This window comes from Pezoporus flaviventris, unplaced genomic scaffold, assembly GCF_033815535.1.
Source record: "Pezoporus flaviventris isolate CSIRO_AGI_PZ_B2104156 unplaced genomic scaffold, CSIRO_AGI_Pfla_v1 ptg000007l, whole genome shotgun sequence".
In the NCBI taxonomy this organism is placed as follows: Eukaryota; Metazoa; Chordata; class Aves; order Psittaciformes; family Psittacidae; genus Pezoporus; species Pezoporus flaviventris.
Genome location: NW_026892555.1, coordinates 4,707,131 through 4,725,487, shown reverse-complemented (window position 1 = coordinate 4,725,487; position 18,357 = coordinate 4,707,131). Strand labels below are relative to the sequence as shown.

The 18,357-nt window shown below is 40.9% G+C and overlaps 1 protein-coding gene across 6 annotated transcripts in view; it reads right to left on the bottom strand.

The window, feature by feature from the left end:
- COL22A1 (collagen type XXII alpha 1 chain) overlaps positions 1-18,357 on the bottom strand; it is a 222,257-nt gene that overhangs the window by 72,769 nt on the left and 131,131 nt on the right. For 5 of the 6 annotated variants that reach the window (XR_009742416.1, XM_061447681.1, XM_061447683.1 and 2 more), the window contains 6 exons: positions 17,125-17,178; positions 14,851-14,886; positions 13,244-13,273; positions 12,361-12,414; positions 11,361-11,414; positions 3,650-3,703 (listed from right to left, as the gene is read on the bottom strand). The exons of the other annotated variant lie outside the window; for it this stretch is intronic. Coding sequence is in view for 4 of the 5 variants with exons in the window: in XM_061447681.1 (XP_061303665.1) it covers positions 3,650-3,703; positions 11,361-11,414; positions 12,361-12,414; positions 13,244-13,273; positions 14,851-14,886; positions 17,125-17,178 (282 nt within the window). In the remaining variant the exon portion in view is untranslated. The remainder of the gene's footprint in view (positions 1-3,649; positions 3,704-11,360; positions 11,415-12,360; positions 12,415-13,243; positions 13,274-14,850; positions 14,887-17,124; positions 17,179-18,357) is intronic. 6 annotated transcript variants of the gene reach the window in all.

Genomic DNA, 18,357 nt, shown 5'->3' with positions numbered 1-18,357 from the left:
GAACACAGCCACCATGGCTCACTCAGCATATGCTGAGGGGTCTCTTTCCCCTCATGCCTAGAAAAGCACTTTCAAATGTATGTCATCAACTGCCTTTAGCCCTTTCTCTCAACTTTTCCTACCAGGAGATGATGGGATAGACAAACTATACAGAGATCTTAGGCAACCATGAAGAAATGCACAGCATCATTGTTTTCTGTGCTTGGTACCCATCCATTACAACTGAAAGAGCTCAACAGAAATGCTCATTTTTCAGTCTGCATTTGAACAGCCTGCAATAGGAGTTTGGCCCATGATTAAGGCTCCTAGAAACTGAAATAGTACAAATAAATAATAACAACATAAACACATTATGAGTTCAGATGTCTGTGTCCTTGCTGCAGGAGAATCTTTCATATCCAGAGGGAAAATAAGACCCGGAGCGTCTACTCCATGGCTTAATGATGTTGCAAGATGCACCATTTCTAAAGGTCACAGGAAAATTAAAGTGCTCATTTTTGGGGGTGCTGACTACACAAAATGTAGAAAATAAGTACATGGACTGGCTCACCAACAGAGCTAATTTAGAAGGGAAATAAAACATTTTAAAGTCTTCTTGGATTAAAATTTTGTTTGAGTTAGTGTGTGCAAACAGAGAGGCAAAACTACGGCTACGCTATTGACACAAAGCATTCCCAGGCTCGCTGGGGGAACTGAGAAGTTACCTCCTACCTGGTACTTTGTGATTTGACACTTACATTAACTCTCAAATGTGACCAAACCCAGTCAATAACCCTTTAGAGTTGGACTGAGATCATCTTAACCATGGTCCATCAATGGATTTGCTGACTCTGCTCCAGTGTAGTCCTTAGAAGGGCTCTCTTGCTCACCTCACTGATCCTTCTGTGGCTTCTCAGGTGCACCAAGCATGACAGCAACTATTTTTCTTTATAAAGCCTAACAATAACTTCTGATGGTCTTTTCTATGTTTTTCAGCAGCAATGTGACTTCTGCAGCAGCTATATCCGCTCCTTTTTGCCCATCCAACTATCAGTGTGGGGAATCAAGTCAGAAAACAGAAGTATACTTAAATTTAAAATAGGAAAGGAAAGGGAGGCTACTTTTTTAGTGTCCTAATCTAGTTTATGTATGACCAACTCAAACTGGTTGGTCCCCAAAACCATGGAGATAGCGCAAGAACACAGACTTCCCTACATGACTTGGATGAATATCCATGTAACTACAACATAAGAAAACTACTTGTCTTCTTGAGTATTTTTGGGACATAGAATCATAGAATAGTTAGGGTTGGAAAGGACCTTAAGATCATCCAGTTCCAACCCCCCTGATTAAGAAAAATAAAGTGCTAATGAAGTGCCCAAAAAATTTAATGTCACAAAAAGTGCTGTTCGACTGAAAAGTAGTGTTGTTACAAACCAATTGTAAGCACTTTCTCCACACAGAAATATGGAGATCTGCAATAATACGTCTAGAACCAAGAGCTGCTGCAGGAATAAGAACAATATTTTCCCATTCCTACAGTTAGCTTGGAGGAACAGCCAATTTAAGTATCCCTCAATGGCACTGCATTGTATGCAGTTTTAATTAACATAAAATTTGCTAACTTTATTTAGCCTGTGTGGAAAGGAAAGTTACTTAACGCTGTGTCAGCAGTTTTCTTAGATACATTTATAAAATCACTAGCACATGCATATATATTAAGTTGCAGGGAACCTGAGCTGAGCAGAAGTGATGCTGTTTGGATGGACAGTGTCAGAGATCTTAGAAATAATGCAGAGAAAAAAATCTCCCCCCCAAAGCAAGAAAAATCTTGTTCCAGTGGTTCAGAAGACTTGGGGGGAAGGGGGGGGAGGAGGAGGAGGGGGAAGGGAAGGGAATGGACCTTTTAATGTTATCCAATGGGAAATAAAATAATCATAGATTCATAGAATGGTTTGGATTGGAAAGGACCTTAAGATCATCCAGTTCCAACCCCCTGCCATGGACAGGGACACCTCACACTAGACCATGTCACCCAAGGCTCTGTCCAACCCGGCCTTGAACACTGCCAGGGGTGGAGCATTCACCACTTCTTTGGGCAGCCTGTTCCAGTGCCTCACTACCCTCACAGTAAAGAACTTCTTCATTGTATCTAACCTGAACTTCCCCTGTTTAAGTTTAAACTCATTACTGCTTGTCTTATCACTAGAGTCCCTGATGAAGAGTCCCTCTCTGGCATCCTTGTAGCCCCCTTGAGGTACTGGAAGGCTGCTGATATTTTTAAGCCATTGGAAATACTGTCTTTCTTCATTCCACTTGAAGGCATCTGATGAAATACTTGTAAAGCAGAGACTGTACCAAAGGAAAAAGACTTAAAAAAACATGTAAACCAGTATCGAGTGGTGTTTTGCAGGGTGAGGTTCCCAGCTGGACACAAGAGCCGTCAACCTGCACAGGGTCTCAAGCCTTTGGAGTGTCTCTCTGACATCCTACTCAGACATGTGAACAGCTCATTAGGAAACATCTGCCACAGAACCATTTCTAGATCATGTTTCCTGTAACAAGGACAAAGCTTGCCAGAGGAAATACATGAAAACACAGCATCTGCTGCCTAGCAGTGCGCTGTCTGATGCCACGTATCACCAACAGCTGTAGAAATGGGGGCTCTTCATTCGTGCCCCAAATTTAACTGCTGAAACAAAATCCCAGAGCCAAAGACCCAGTTTGTGAATTTATTATTGAAAGAATGAATGAAATGCTCAGATTTATCCTGAACAGTCATCTTAAAAAGTGACATTGCAACTTTCCTGCTAGAGGATCATCCCTGCAGATACTTTTTGTATTGCAGGTGATGACCCTACGAAGTGCCTCGGGTCAGCTACAAAGTTAGCAAGAAAACAAGCCAGAGACAAGTGTCAGTGTTCTTATAATATGAGGCAGAATATGTTTATCCAAGGTGGAGCCAAATCCTTAATACACACAACATTGCTTTGCCCTTATGATGTTACAGATGGTGCAATTTGGAGCACTAACTTGGCAAAGGCTTTTAAAAAATAGCAGCTATGGGCTCATTAACTTCAGACATCCTTCCTCAAGGGGAGGATAAACATTTAGCTTTAAGCCCCTGTCTCTACCTTCCTCAATAAGCCAATATCTATCCCTCTATAATAAGCAGCAATGTGAGTAACAAAGCCACAAAACCAGTCTTGTGCTCAAACAAGTGTGCTTTCTGAATAGTAAATACCTTTTAAACTGCTTCTTCCCTCAAGACTGCAGCACAGGAGGTATCACCGCAATTACCAGTTCACACAGCCAACAATTAGCTGAGACATTGCCCTAAATATTGCAAAACACAAAGCATTGTTTCCCCTCCAGAATGATCCTGCTTTATGCACAAGCAATGGGGAAATCACACACAAAACACGTCCTTATGTTCCTGCTCAAAGATGCTGGAAAACTGCGGAAGGTAAAAGTAATTGCTGACGGACAAGCAGATTTCTCTCAATCAGAACAGGATATTAGTTTGGCTCTTAAAGAAATACCAACTTCAGAGACAGTGCAGATGAGAAGAGAAAGACGTCATAGCCTGTTGCATTGTGGTTCCCAAGTCACCTTGCCACAAAATATATTTTTCCACATAATATAAGAAAATGATGAAATCATCACTTACCTGAGGGCCTATCAGACCGTTGATTCCTGGGAATCCTGGTTCTCCCTTTTTACCCTGCATGTTCAACAGAGGAAAAACATTAGAAGCTATAGCAAAGACTGCTATTGACTTTCCAAAGTCTTTCACCCCCAAACTGGTAAAACGTCACAATACGGATATACAAAACACAAGAGCTAGAAGAGAAGGCAGCAGACACCATTTGGATGTGAAACTCCAGTTATCTTTGATGGGTCTGTATCTCCGAGACTGTGGCAATAGCTCTGTTTTATGCGTTATAAAAGAAAATAATGAAGAACTCTGGTGCATGGATGAATATAAAAGGTTCACAATCTCTAAGCCAGGAAACAGGAATCCATGAAGCATTTCTAAGTAGGGCTGGCACTGTCACCATTACTCCTCTGCAAGCAAAAGAAGATTTCTCCAGAGGAGCCTGAGAGCTTCATTGGTGCCAAGGATATGCCAGAACCTGGACTAAACCCTTGAAGCAAGTTCACCTACATGGATACTGAGGGACCTGTGATCCCCATGAGCTTGATCTCAAATAGGTCACAGGGAAAAAGTCCTACACAAGTAAAATGAAGAAGAAATGATGGAGTAAGGAAGCATGAAGTGCTGGAGTTAAGGCAGAGGTTGGATTTGTTTACAGCTGACTTGCTGTGCTACTTTGGGTAAGTCAGATGTGTAATAGACACTCAACCATTAATACGTCTGAGATTGTTAATAGGATACAAGGAGGGTACAAGAGGACTCAGGTAAACATCCAAGAGAGAGAAAAGCGATTTTTTTTTTCCTCCCTTATTTCTACTTCTCATCCAAACTGGTTTTCTTTTTAGAAGGATATTACAATTAAGCACGTTTCATGTCACTGATGATGTGATTGGTCATACAGATAAGTGAGAGCCATATATATATCTAATTTTTCCTTTATTTTTCTTTCTTGAAATATGTCCAGAAAGAAAGCCTATAAATGACAGCTTCCTGCTGACTTGAATGAAAACATCACAAACAGAACATCGTATTTTCCCCAGTTTTGACTGAGATTCATTAGCTGGTGTGTCAGAATCTGAACTGTTCATTATTCATAACAAAAAAAAGTCAGCTGTCATATACAGAACTTAAGAAGAAAATTAAGAGCAATTATGAGGTGCATGGAGTTTGTAGTAATTTCCAGGACACTAATACCAATCAGAATGTGCACTATATACTCAAGTAAATGCACTATTCATGAGTGCTGCTCCTACTCTCAACATCCATCACTTCTTTGCTTGTCAAAGTCAAAAAGAGCCCACTTTTAACCTGAAGGACTCATACCACCACATGATTCAACACGTTTTCTGGTTGTAGATGCTGATTTTGCCAACTGCAAGGTGACCATGCAAAGGACATGGTTAAAATACTCATTTAAATAAATAAGCTTATGAATAGAGCAGGATGTGGTATGTGTGGCCAGACCTGGGAGATGAGTACAGATTCCTACCAACCTGGGAATTACACATTAAAGGTGGCTGGTTCCACAGCTACAACACTGACACCAACATGCAACACAGAGTAACTGATGCCTTCACATCCCACTAACCTCACTTGTCACTGGGCATACTTAGCACCCACCTTGTACCTCCCTTTGCAATGTTTATGCATCTCCTTATACTCTAATTCAGAGACTGCATTAGAGGCAGGAACTCAATTTAAACACTTTTGATAACCCTTTGAAAGAGAGAAATGGAATTAGCTTTACACTAGTGTTCATGCCAACAAAATGGGAATGAGCCTTGTAAGTGAAGAGATTCAAGCAATACATGCGGACCTTATTTTGGAGGTTCACAAGGTCCAAACAAGGGGGTGGCTTTAGCAGCTTTACAGGTTAAGGGCATTATCTGGTTGCAGTTTACTGAACTACTGCTTTTGGGAAACTTGGTCCTACCTGTAAAATATTACTTAGGGAACCTGAGGCAGGTTGTAGCAACACCACCTTCTCTCCAAACTCATCTCAAGAGCTGAGGAGGCAGCGAAAGGGCATACTTTGCCTTCTGTGACAAGTGTACACCAATTGTGCTGTTTCCATATTGATGGCTGAGCACACTAATATGCAGCAGCAATAAGCGATGTGAGAGGAGCCCATCCTATCCTAAGGTATAATTCTGAGAAACTTTGGTGCTTTATAAAACACTGAGAAATCCCCTAAAGCAACATGCAATTGTATTGACAGAGAAGCTGAGAGTGTAATTTCTCATTGTGAAAGGGGCACTTTGGCCAGTCACAGATTAGCCAAAATCAGACTACAACAGGTTTGCTCCATAACGTTATAGACTGCCTATAAAGTGCAGAAATCCTTGCTGGGAGAAATTATACCAATGAGAGCAAAGCCCAGCAAAATGTCACAACGCCTAATAATGACAGAGAAAACCAGCAATTATGCTGTTAACTTACAGTAAGAATGTGCTAAATGTGTATTCTTTGACTATATGAAATGTAGGTTATTTGCCTTCATCATCAATTTGAACAATAGCACCGTTAAAAGTGTGTGTTTTATAGGAAATGGATGTATTTACTTCACCAATTACAGTTTCACTCTGGATATAACCTGCACTATCAATCCCTGGAGCATCTCTCTTACGAGGAGAGATTGTGGGGGCTGCGCCTGTTGAGTTTAGAGAAGAGCAGACTGAAAGGGGATCTCATCAATGCAGATCAGTATCTCAAAGGCAGGTGCCAGGAGGATGGTGCCAGACTCTTTTCAGTGGCGCCCAGCAACAGGATGAGGAGCAATGGCCATGAACTAAAACACAACAAGTTTCACCTCAACATGAGGAAGCACTTCGTTACACTGAGGGTTGCAGAGCACTGGAACAGGCTGCCCAGGGGTGCTGTGGAGTCTCGCTCTCTGGAGACATTCAAACCCCACCATGGGCATGTTCCTGTGAAACCTGCTCTGGGTGGCCCTGCTTTGACAGGGGGTTGGTGATGATCTCCAGAGGGCCCTTCCAAGCCTAATGATTGTGTCATTTCTGTCCCAGCATCACACAAAGAAGAGCTCAGAAGCCCTCCAGAAATGTAAATTTATCTCCCCTGTGACACCTTACAGACATAAACCTTTAATGCATAGGCAAGTGCTCTTTAACATCTCTCCAGGGTGGAGAGTATGCCCCAAACCTAGTCTGCCCCAGTTTTAACAGGATCCTTTAGGCTCTATTGTGAAACAAATAGGCAGCACTTACTGAGCCTCATAGCCTTGTAATCCAGTTGTAAAGTCATGAAAGGTCTGTTAAGCTTTTTGTGTTACTCTGACTATGGGAATAACCATTCAGAGGATGTGGACAGATGAACATGAAAACCTGCTACAACATGACAGCTGAATTAAAGATGCAGAAGACACCTCTTTGGAACTCATTCCTGGAGCTGTGCTCCTTCCTCTTGCCTTCAACCTGACAGACCTTGACACTGTATTTTACAACTAGCTCACAAAAAAGGGTCTTGTAGTAAAATTGTTCTAAGTTATCTCTGTTTCTACACCCAACTCTCATGCTGTGCTTTGCATAAATTATTTTGTGCATGAAGTGACTTGAATAGGGGGAATTACTTGAATTACTTATCTGGCTGACTCATGTACACTGGTGTCTTACTCATGGAGAATATTCATTAAAGGTTACTACTTTTAAAAGATGATTTCCCTTATTTTTTCCCCATAAGACTCGCTAGGCCATGAGATCCTGTATTTTGGGTTTTTACTTGTTTTGCACTGATTGTTCTTTGAGCATGGGAAAATGCTGACAATGCGAATTTAGCAAACTAGGCTGCAATACAGCAGCACATCCAACTCAAACTGGCCTGGGTAGCTGCTACCTGATGCCTATGCGGGAAGTGCTGATATAGAAGAAATATTCTCTGTTTCCTTCTGAAAATTCCCTCACTCAAATGAACTTGTATCATTTCAGTAAGAGACAAATTCTTGAAATCCAAGTTATTGAGCTCACTTCAGAAGAACCCTATGTTTAGGCTGGATTACCCAAAGATCTGAAAGCTTTCCATGTCATACTTCTACACCTTTTGTGTCTATCAAGCAAGTTGGGGGTATTTCCAACTAATATTTCAGTAGATCAGGTGTCAAAAACTGAAAAGCGGAATCATAGTACTTCAATTCTCTTCAATTTCACAGAAGAAAAAGGACAGGAAGAGAAGAAAAAATAAACTGAGCCAGTACTGGCACTTAGTCTTAAGCATTCTTAAAGAAACTGCAACATGGTCTTAAGCAATCTGTGCTGCCAAGGCCAGAAGAAACCTTAGGCCATCAGAAGCCCCGATGACAGATCTTCTTGATACCACTTGGTTATTGGTTATTCAGCCACACTTGTACCACACATCAGCAGAAGACTCTGCAACTACTCCAAGAAATGTGCTGTCTAAGCGAGGGTGATGGAACAAAAGTTTATTCAAGTACAACAAATGTATTTAAATGCAAGATGAAGCTTTCATGAAATTAACCTGTCACTTTCTTTACTGTAATATAAATGGTAACCCTCTAAATATAATGCCTCGCTTATTCATGACTGTACTATCCCATGTATTCTTTTATTTCTTCAGCAATAACAGGAACACCAACTTCAGGCCAAAAGAACATCGTACTTCCTCTTTTCCTAGATCTTTCCAAGCTGTGTGACCCTTCTCCTGTCAGCCAAACTGTCACTGAGGTATTTGGCACAATATCTCATCTTCAATGAAATCTACACACTGGTGTAGGTGGTTCCTGCATTATATTTCTAGCACCACCCAATTGTCCTTGCAGAGGTCAGGCTCCTTCATTTCCAGTAGTCTGTGTTATGAGACATGAATTCTCATATGAAATGGTTCCAAACACGTGTTTAGTCCATCAGTAGTTTGTGCCAGCTACATTACAGTGGACTAAAGCATTGCAGGCTTTTAAGAACTCCCAACAAAGGGTCATAATCTGCATCCCTGTGTAGGACAGGAACCTTGTGCATGTGCAGACTTCATTTATAGCTTGGACCATAATGCAAAACTGAGGTTGAATCATACTGTAAGCCAGTAACAGCATGCTACTTGAAATGGTCCTGAAGTCAATTTTGCACTGTAACCTGTCCTTTACGCTACAAGATATTAGTCAGGATATTTATAAAGTACCTCAAGAACCAAATCTTCACAAGATATAAATTGCAGCTTCATATCTTGAAAACCTGCCTGTACAAAACAGCAGGGTGACCAGGCAAGCAGATGGTTAGTGATTTTCATCAGTTCTACACAGCTAAAGAAGGGTCCCGAATCTATCTATAGCTGTGTTAGATTTTTCTGTCCTTACCATAGTGAGATACCACCTATATTAAATACAGTGGGCCAGGGCTCCATGCGCAAGAGCACAGGAGCTTGTGCTCATGCAGCTAAACTTCTCACAAACAAGGATGGTCTTTGTCATCCAGACACAATCAACTTGTAATGAGGAACATTTGTGGGATACTGCTATTTGGGATGACCCAAATGTATGCTGGGGAACATGCTCGATGTTAAACAAACCCATGCTCACACTGCTCCTCTGGCTGTTTGGTTTGCCTACATACTTCTACAGTCTTACACTTCTACCCCTACTGACAAAGGGTGCAGAGGTGAAGCGATGGGAGAGTCTTAGAATAGAATCATACAATGGTTTAGAATTATTTAGGTTGGAAAGGACCCTTAAGATGATCAAGTCCAACTGTTAACACTAACACTACCAAATTCACTACTATACCATGTCCCTAAGCACGACATCCATCTGTCTTTTAAATACCTCCAGGGATGGCAGCTCAACCACTTCCCTGGGCAGCCTGTTCCAGTCCTTGACAACACTTTTGGGAAGGCCTTTTTCCTAATGTCCAGTCAACGAGCCAAGTCTTGCAACAAGCTAGGACTGAAGACACAACTCAAAATGAGGCATTGTGACTCTGTCTATGTCTTCAACATCAGGCTATGCTGCTAGAGAGCCTTCTTGCTTGAGTGTGTGCAAGAGAATTCTCTACAGCTCTCAGCTGAGCCTTCAGAGTCTGCTCTTACCTCACATCCAGTCATTTAAAACTAGACCCAAAGAGAGAAGATTCCTGATCTTGGTGTTTTAACTTCTAAGCCTGTGTAGAGACTGCTTTTTTGGCTCTGTCTTCAGCCAAATTTATGTAAGATGGTAATCAACACCTGGATTTATATTTGTGTTTTGTCAAGAACAGCACTAATGGTGAATCAGTAGTATCTACTAATCTCTCTGTCACATACAGATTATTCATGCAGATCCACCAAGTCCAAGACTTTTATTCATCTTACTCATTCACTCAATGAATAATGGCCTTTAGTTAAAAAAATGTATCTATCCACCTAAGATGCCTAGTGACTAATAGAGACCCTTAGGAGAAGAAGTCTAACTAGCTAGACACAACAGAGTCTAGGGAAACATTCAAAGACAGTATGGATCAAATGACATCTCTAATCAAATGATCATTAGCAGGAGCACTTTGTGTCCTCTTGCAGATCCTGATGGATCACTGTCCTTTACCCAGCTAATATGGTCTATTAATCTTATTCAAGAAACTATGTTTCACAGCAGACTTTAAAACCAGGGCAACTCAGAACTTATCAACTCAAAAGGAAAGCACAGCACACTTATTTGGTAAGGTGATATTTTCTAAAGACTGGAAAAGCACAAGAAAGCAAGTAAATGCCTTTATCTACTGTGGCATTAACATGAGACTTCATGCCCCATTTTCCCAAGGAGAAGATTCCTAAAAGCCAAGCTTACAGCTCCATTTAATACTGTGCAATCTGAAAGACTGTAGATAACCACCTACCAATGCATATATTTCTTCCTTATACTATTCTTTGCCCATAGCCTTCCCATGCTCACAAGTAGCCCTCTCATACCCAGTCTTTTAGCAGGACTGGTGCTGACTAACATGCAAAACAGTACAGGTAACCTCCATGATCTCCTCTATGGATCAAAGCTATGATCACGTCTCTGTGACTAATTAAAAAGTAACCCATCAAACAGCAGTACTGAGGCTGAAGTGACTGCTTCCACAAAGGTTAAACAAGTATCTCTCTTCTATTCTTATCCTTTATCCAGTGAGATGTTCTTCATACAAATGGGCTGAAGTAAGGAAAGGCAGGTTCAGAGCATGCATGTAATGGTATCAGGCCCGCTATGAAATTCACTTTTTATCAGTACTTGAATATTTTAAGACATCACTCTGAGTCAGAGAAAAGCCAATATTTTTTAACAAGAGGAATCTGCCTAAGGTCCTGGTGGAGAATGCCACCCCATATGTGGATTCTGTTTGAGTACAGGCCAAACAGGACAAGTTTCTTTGCATTTATCCAACTTCCAGGACAACAGTAGCTCTCTGAACTTTCTACCTGTTCAGATTACAAGTGGCTCTACATACTCAGAGTCATACTGAAAATCCTCTTGGCAGAAAGGAGCAGATATATAGACAGGAGAGCAAATGACAAGGAATAAACTTCCATAGGGTCCCACAGAGCACTGTAAACAATATGTGGACTCCAAGAGGTACTAATAGTTGCTGATCCATAAAAAAAGAAACACAAGAAAGGATCTGGGCCTGCAGGATATTTAAATGAATAGAAAAGTGTATGTAAAGTGGGTGAAGTTACCAAAACTCATTGAACAAAGCTATTCCCTCCCTTCTGAGACTTATAATAAATAAAAAGAGCAACTCACCCTTGGACCTGGTACACCAGGGATTCCAGGCTTGCCTTCCAGACCAGGCTCTCCCTTTGAAAGTGAAAAGTTTTAGGAAGTTAACTGAGTTAAGAAAAACTAATGAACTAGATAACCATTTCCCAGCTGGTTTGTGCTACTGTTACTGCATGGCTACCTAGACAACTCTTACCTGATAATTATGGTGTCCTGTGAGCAGAAGAGAATAAGAAAATAGGATAGAGAAAAGTGACAATGCCCTGATTAAACACAGAGCACACAACTGTATTTAAATTACACAATTAAAACCAGGTAAATTACAGAATTAAACCTAGTTTTGCCTAAGTAATACCTCTTCACAATGCCATCAATTTTACAAACTCAATCAATAGCAAAACGCAGCAAACCTTTCATAGATGAGGAAATACGGAGTATTTGCAAATGGAGCAGCAGTGGCTGTCTGAACTGATATATCCTCCAGAGCTGGGTTATAGAGTATAACTAGAATGCACTACAATTAAGTCAAAAGTAAGAATGTTGGCATGGCTAAATTGTTGCAAAATGTATGGTGAAGCATAAACACACATACCCAATTCTTGTTTCATCCACAAAATGTTTTAGCCAGGACCTCGTGGCATAAAGCCAACCTCTTTTAAGAGCAACCATTCTCTGACCTTCATCATAGGATAGCTTACAACTTAGCAGTTAGTGCTTCTCTGAGGTGTGCTGAATGCCCACACAACTCTTCAGGATATTAGAAAAGCAATCAGAGTCTGCATAACAGCAGCCTTGAGGCAAAGTCTTCTCATGTCATAGAATCATAGAATGATGTCCTGGGTGCCGCCTCCATATGTTCGGAGTGGCCATCCACAGCAGGAGACCTTCCCAAAATAGTGAAGAGGAGGCTAGGACACTGTTTAGATCTTAGTGCCTGAATAATGTATAAGATTTTCAAGTATGCCTCAATGCCAGACTGAATTCCAGTTTCTGGGAATTGCAAATGATGAGAGAAACTACTTACTGGAGGTCCAGGAAGTCCAGGTTGGCCTTGTGGTCCTCGTGGCCCAGGCATTCCCTATAGAAAAGTTTTGGTTTTTTTTAAATAGCATTAATAGATCTGTGTTAAAAATTATATGGGCGCATTAGTCATGTTGGCCATCGTGCAAGACCTATACCACCCCTTTCCTCATAGGTCCTAAGAACCAGTGCAGAGCCCAGCTGGTTTTCTCCTTACTCCTTCAGCTACTTCAAGTATCAGCACTTATTAGACTGCACAGACTGAACCACCCACACTCAGCAGGCATTTATCCATAACTGGCTCTTTATTTTTCAGAGGTAGTAACTCAGCCGAAGGCTTGGGATTATCCTGGATATTCCAATAAAACACTGTGGGTTGGGGTTTGGTGCTGAAGAAAAGCAATTCTTGCAAAACCAGCATCCACAGGCATTTCTCCTGAGCCAGCACAGCTGTGAAGGGCTTTAAGGTATCATTTATATGATGTATGTCATCAAAGTGTAAATATATTTTGCTTATATATAGGAGTAACAGATTGAAGTAGCAGGTGTCTTGCCCCTATTTGAGTGCCCAGGTTCAGAGGCAAACTCACATAGAACTCAAATACAGTTTGACTTTCATATTAACACTTCCCTAGACTTCAAAAATTGTGTAGCTGTCCCCCAAATTTTTGCTTCTCATTCATGTTAGATTCAACACATTTGAAAATGACATTTGCTGTTTATTTTCTCCACTGTAAATAGGAAAACTTCTTTCCTGATGTCCTGAAAATGCTTCTTACCTATCTTAACTGAGAAGTACTATTATAAAGCAAAATCTAATCTAACAGGCAAGTGAACTATATACAAGTATCCTCGCAATGGAAGAATAAATATTGAATCTCTCTTACTTGCTCTCCTTTTAGGCCTTCAATATGTACCTGTAATAGAAATGCAAAGTCATAAAGGATAAGAAGAGGAAAGACAACACAGAAGGTGCCAGGGGTATGATGGCTCCCCATAGTGTATTTTCATCCCCACACCATTCCCCTGAGATGCACACTAACTGCTACTGCTCCTCAAATCCTTCTTCAGGCAGCTTTCTATTTAAACAGCTTGGACCGACACAAGGTTTGCTCACTCGGTTACTATGCAGCGATTTGTGTGGCTGCCTAAGCAGTAAGAACTGAAGATCTCACCAATATAAGTTAGTAAATTCTTATTTTAAATCATGAAGAACCATTGAATGCTGAAGGCATCATGTAAATACCAGGCTGACTTTGGATATGGTGCATGCTCAGGCTGTCCTCCACTCACTCTCTGGAACTTCAAGCTCATTTTCAAGTTTTATACATATCTTTCACAGCCTTTTGGGAACTAATCTCACATCACCAATCTCATATTTAAGCTGAGCAGTAAAAGGCTTTTACTCAGAGTTTTGGTTTTTTTTCAGAGCTCTCTCTTTCTCTCTCCTTTGCTTTCTACCACCACATTCTGGACAAGGAAATTACCTGCTGCCTTTCTCATGATTACCAGGGAGCTTCTCATTCTTGTCTTTAGCACCCAGTCTTTCTTTGGCACAGTGCTACAGTTAATGCTGCTGCTATCATCATCGCTTTAATGCTTTCTACCAGTAGTCCAAGGATGCTTTCTCCTAATTTTAATCCTAACATTTTTGGAAAGTAAAATGGATATTTCCAAACTGGTTGGTTACCAGCCTCTGTAGAACTCAGTTATAAACCTTTCCTCTTCAAACTTTGTGGTAAATCTTCTTTCTCCATTCACTTGGAGATGACCTCTTAATACAGGAAATACTAACCTCTGGACATCCTTACGTCTCTGCTAGTGATGCCTCTGGCATTACGGAAGGAATTACTGAAGGCAGAGGGATGTACAAAGTCATGTAAATCAATTCCCCTCTTTTACTTACTCTGCTTTCCTTTTTATCCTTACCTTTGCTCTCCTCATTTCAGCACATCAGGTCCTAATTGCCTTATATTCCAACAGGACTTCTTAAGATATAAGCCAAGGGAAGATAAATCCCCCCCATCAGAAATGACCTTTTTCTTCTCCAATCCCAATTCTCATGTCCAACCCATGACAAATGCACTCCATAATTCAACTTAACTCTGCACTTTCATTTGCTTTTTCACAGGCTCTATTTTCCAAAGTCCACTAGGCATCAACTCAACAACTGTCCTGGAAACCACGCAGTCCTGTCACACATATTGCTTTCCCTGATGCACCTCAGGCAACGCTTTCATTGCCTCTTCAAGTCCTGATCTTCACGTTTCAAAATATCCCAAAGTTGTGGCATTGCCTCTCATTGTTGGAACCCACCACTTGCCTTCTTCAAAGATCTTCACTGTCTTAAACTTCATGATTTTGGAAGAAAAACGCCATTAAATAATATCTTTCATTTAATAAATCCTCACCCCCCACAACTTCCACCTTCTCTTCTCATGCAATAATGCCTACAATGTTTGAGAAAGCTAAAAAACAAGAAATAAATTCTTACTAAAGAGCCAGGTAATCCTGGAGGTCCTGGTTCACCCTGCAGGGAAACATGAAAGAAAGGAGAAAACATAACACAGCACACAACATAGCACAATACATAACATAACACAAAAGAAAGCAAACCTCTGAGTGTATTTTCCAACTGCTGTTATACATTTTTATTTCCAATATCATCCTGTAATTAATAGACATGAACATGCAATCCCAATTAACTATGTTTTCTCTGCCCTGCAGATAAATACATGCAGGAACTTCTTGTGTTCTATTATTGTGATGTTATATATTGATTTTAGTGACTTAACATGACTGATGCACTGGATGCACCATAACATTAAATTCAAGCTTCAAAAGTCTTATAATAGGTCTGTACATACCAGACAAATAAACCTCATTGATGTTCACATCCCTGACAGATTGCAGGATGGATATTTAGGGACCAAAATGCTTTTGTTTGTTAACGACCAAAATATCTTTGCAAAAAGAAAAATCAGGTGAAAATAGCACCATTTTCCCCCAAGTCGTTTTATAGAGCAGAATCACACTAGTGTTTGCAGGATACTGAGCTGCTGCACCCTCTTTACATGATTTATTGCAATGCAGGCTATCAATTTGTTCCAGCCCATTTTATTCCAGCAGAGTCCATCATTTATAATGCTGTAACACTAAGCATCCATAAGGTATATTCTTTACATTAGGTACAAACTAATGCAAAAGTCATCATAGAGCTTCCTTTCATGCTCTATTTATTCATTACTCATGTAGGTCTCTGAATGACCTAGCATATCTTTCATGCTCTTTCCTTTTAAAGCAAGCTTAATTACTAGTTGTTATTTATTCTAAAGAGGGTCCATGCTGTGCCAGAAGATACACATCAGACTGTGAAGACCCACATCAGCTGCACTGAAAGTAATGGAGCAAGGAGCTCAACATCTTCTGAAAGTGCCAAATGCAGCCACTTTAGAGATCACAATGAAGTGTTACAAATCAAGACTGGACGGAGCTTTGAGCAACCTAGTCTACTGGAAGATGTCCCTTCCCATAGCAGGGGGGTCATAACTAGCTGAACATTAAGGTCTCTTTCAAACCCAGTGATTATATAATCATATGAGGCCATGAAGCAGTAATGCCTTTGCATTCATGCCAAAGAAATAGGTATGAAACACCAAAACCACACTGTCACCTCTAGCAGAGAGGGAAACATGAGGCTGTCCTGGAGACTCTAACAACACCATAAAATAATGAGGTCAGAATTGCTGCTGAGAGCTGTGAATAATTATTTTGCAGGTAAGAGAAGTGGGCTCATTTAATTTGCTCTTTCTGAGTCAACTCTACACTTCCTGGGTAAAAAAAATGGCATCTACACAAACTTGTTATCTTTTCCACTCACTTTTCTTAGGTGAGGAAGATTTCCTGAGCCAAACTACTCTCTACTTCTTTCTACTTCTACTATGAAAGCTAGAGCAAAGGAACTATGACCAGGCATAATTTGACATTCACTTATACCAATTTCACACTGAAGCAACATCAGAAATGTGATGTTAACATTTAAATGAATATAAGACTTCATATATAAATGAATATAAGCTTCACTTATGCACAAATGAGACAAATATAGGCCAACATCCCTGATGTTTGAAGTGATTCTGCCCCTCTACTCTGCTCTTGTGAGACCTCACTTGGAGTATTGTGTGCAGTTCTTTTGTCCTCAACATAAAAAGGACATGGAACTGTTGGAACAAGTCCAGAGGAGGGCACAAGGATGATCAGGGGACTGGAGCATCTCCCGTATGGAGATAGGCTGAGAAAGTTTGGGCTGTTCAGCCTGGAGAAGAGAAGGCTGCGTGGAGACTTCAGAGCAGCCTTCCAGTAACTGGAGGGCCTACAAGGATGCTGGAGAGGGACTCTTCATTAAGGACTGTAGTGACAGGACAAGGGGTAACGGGTTCAAACTGAAACAGGGGAATCTTAGATTGGATATAAGGAAGAAACTCTTTACTGTTAGGGTGTTGAGGCACTGGAATGGGTTGCCCAGGGAAGTTGTGAATGCTCCATCCCTGGCAGTGTACAAGGCCAGGTTGGACGAAGCCTTGGGTGAGATGGTTTAGTGTGAGGTGTCCCTGCCCATGGCAGGGGGGTTGGAATTGGATGATCTTAAGGTCCTTTCCAACCAAAACTATTCTATGATTCCATGATTCTATGATTTCTGGCACAGGGGGCAAGGAGCAATTAACAAAAGCGTGTCCAAAACCCTCTTCTGCTTTCCATCCCAACTCACCTTTTCTCCTTTGGTTCCACTGGCACCTGGAGGGCCGGGGCTTCCAGCAGGGCCCTAAACCAGGTAAAATTGATAGAATAATATTCACTTTACATAATGCAGGTTATCAGTTGCCATTCCCTTAGAATACAGGAGAAACACAAGGCTGCATGTTTGGCTGTCAGCAGCAAAGTTATGTCCCATTGCACTAGGGGAGGAGCTAATACAACACAGAAGGCTGTTTTGGCATTGCTGCATAGAGAGGAAGAGGAATAAGGCCAGAGATGCCCCAGCAATCCAATTTCAGCCAGCTCAGGACGATTGCAGTTCAGGGAGCACATCAGCATCAAACACAACATATTCAATAAAATTTAGGCATGAAGATTTTCTAACTGTTAGGTGTCTAGACACGAAAAAAGCAAAAAAAGCTTCAGAAGAACCCAATTTCTGCAGTAGGGTGCCACATGGAAAAATTGCTCCTTAGAAGTAATAAGCTATCAGCATCCACCTTCACATCCCTCTGCAATTTCTCACTTCATCTACATTTAGTGCAAGTAGAAACCAGCACTAAAAACAACATGATGGATATAGTGAACATAATTCATTGTGATTTCAGTGCATCCAGCACCAGAAAACATTTCCATGTTATAAAGACAGTGATAAACACTAACTAGGCAAATATGTTCCCATATAGAATAAACTGCAACTGAGGAACAAAGCAGAGAGAAAGCGATGATTAGCTGTCAAATCCCCTGTGGAGAAGCAGAACATTTAGTACAAAAATGTCTATCACAGAGAGGAAGATGAAGATTTAACAAAGATTAAGACTGCTAATGACACTATACCTTGCCACCTAAATACTAAAGAGGTATCTGATATGGAAACAAAAGTACTCCTCAACAGAATCATGTTGAAACTGTGTCTGCTAAAAGAACAAAAGACTCAGGCATCACATGGTTGTAAAGCACATTCAGATCAGACCTCAGCAGCTGCTTTGCAGGATCAACCACCTGAAGACAAACTATACAAACAAATCCTATACTGAGGACTCAACATGCAGTTTCTCCACCTCTTCAACTGCAAAAATGTGCCTCCAAACGATCCTTTCCAGAGAGAGAAACAGCGTAGGCAGCATGAATAGGGTGCAGAACCAGAAACCTGAAGGCTTCAGGCTCAAAAGCATCAATGATTAACTGCATGGCTTATGGCAAATCACTTTTTAGCCTCTGCTTCTTACTCTGTCCTTTGCTATTT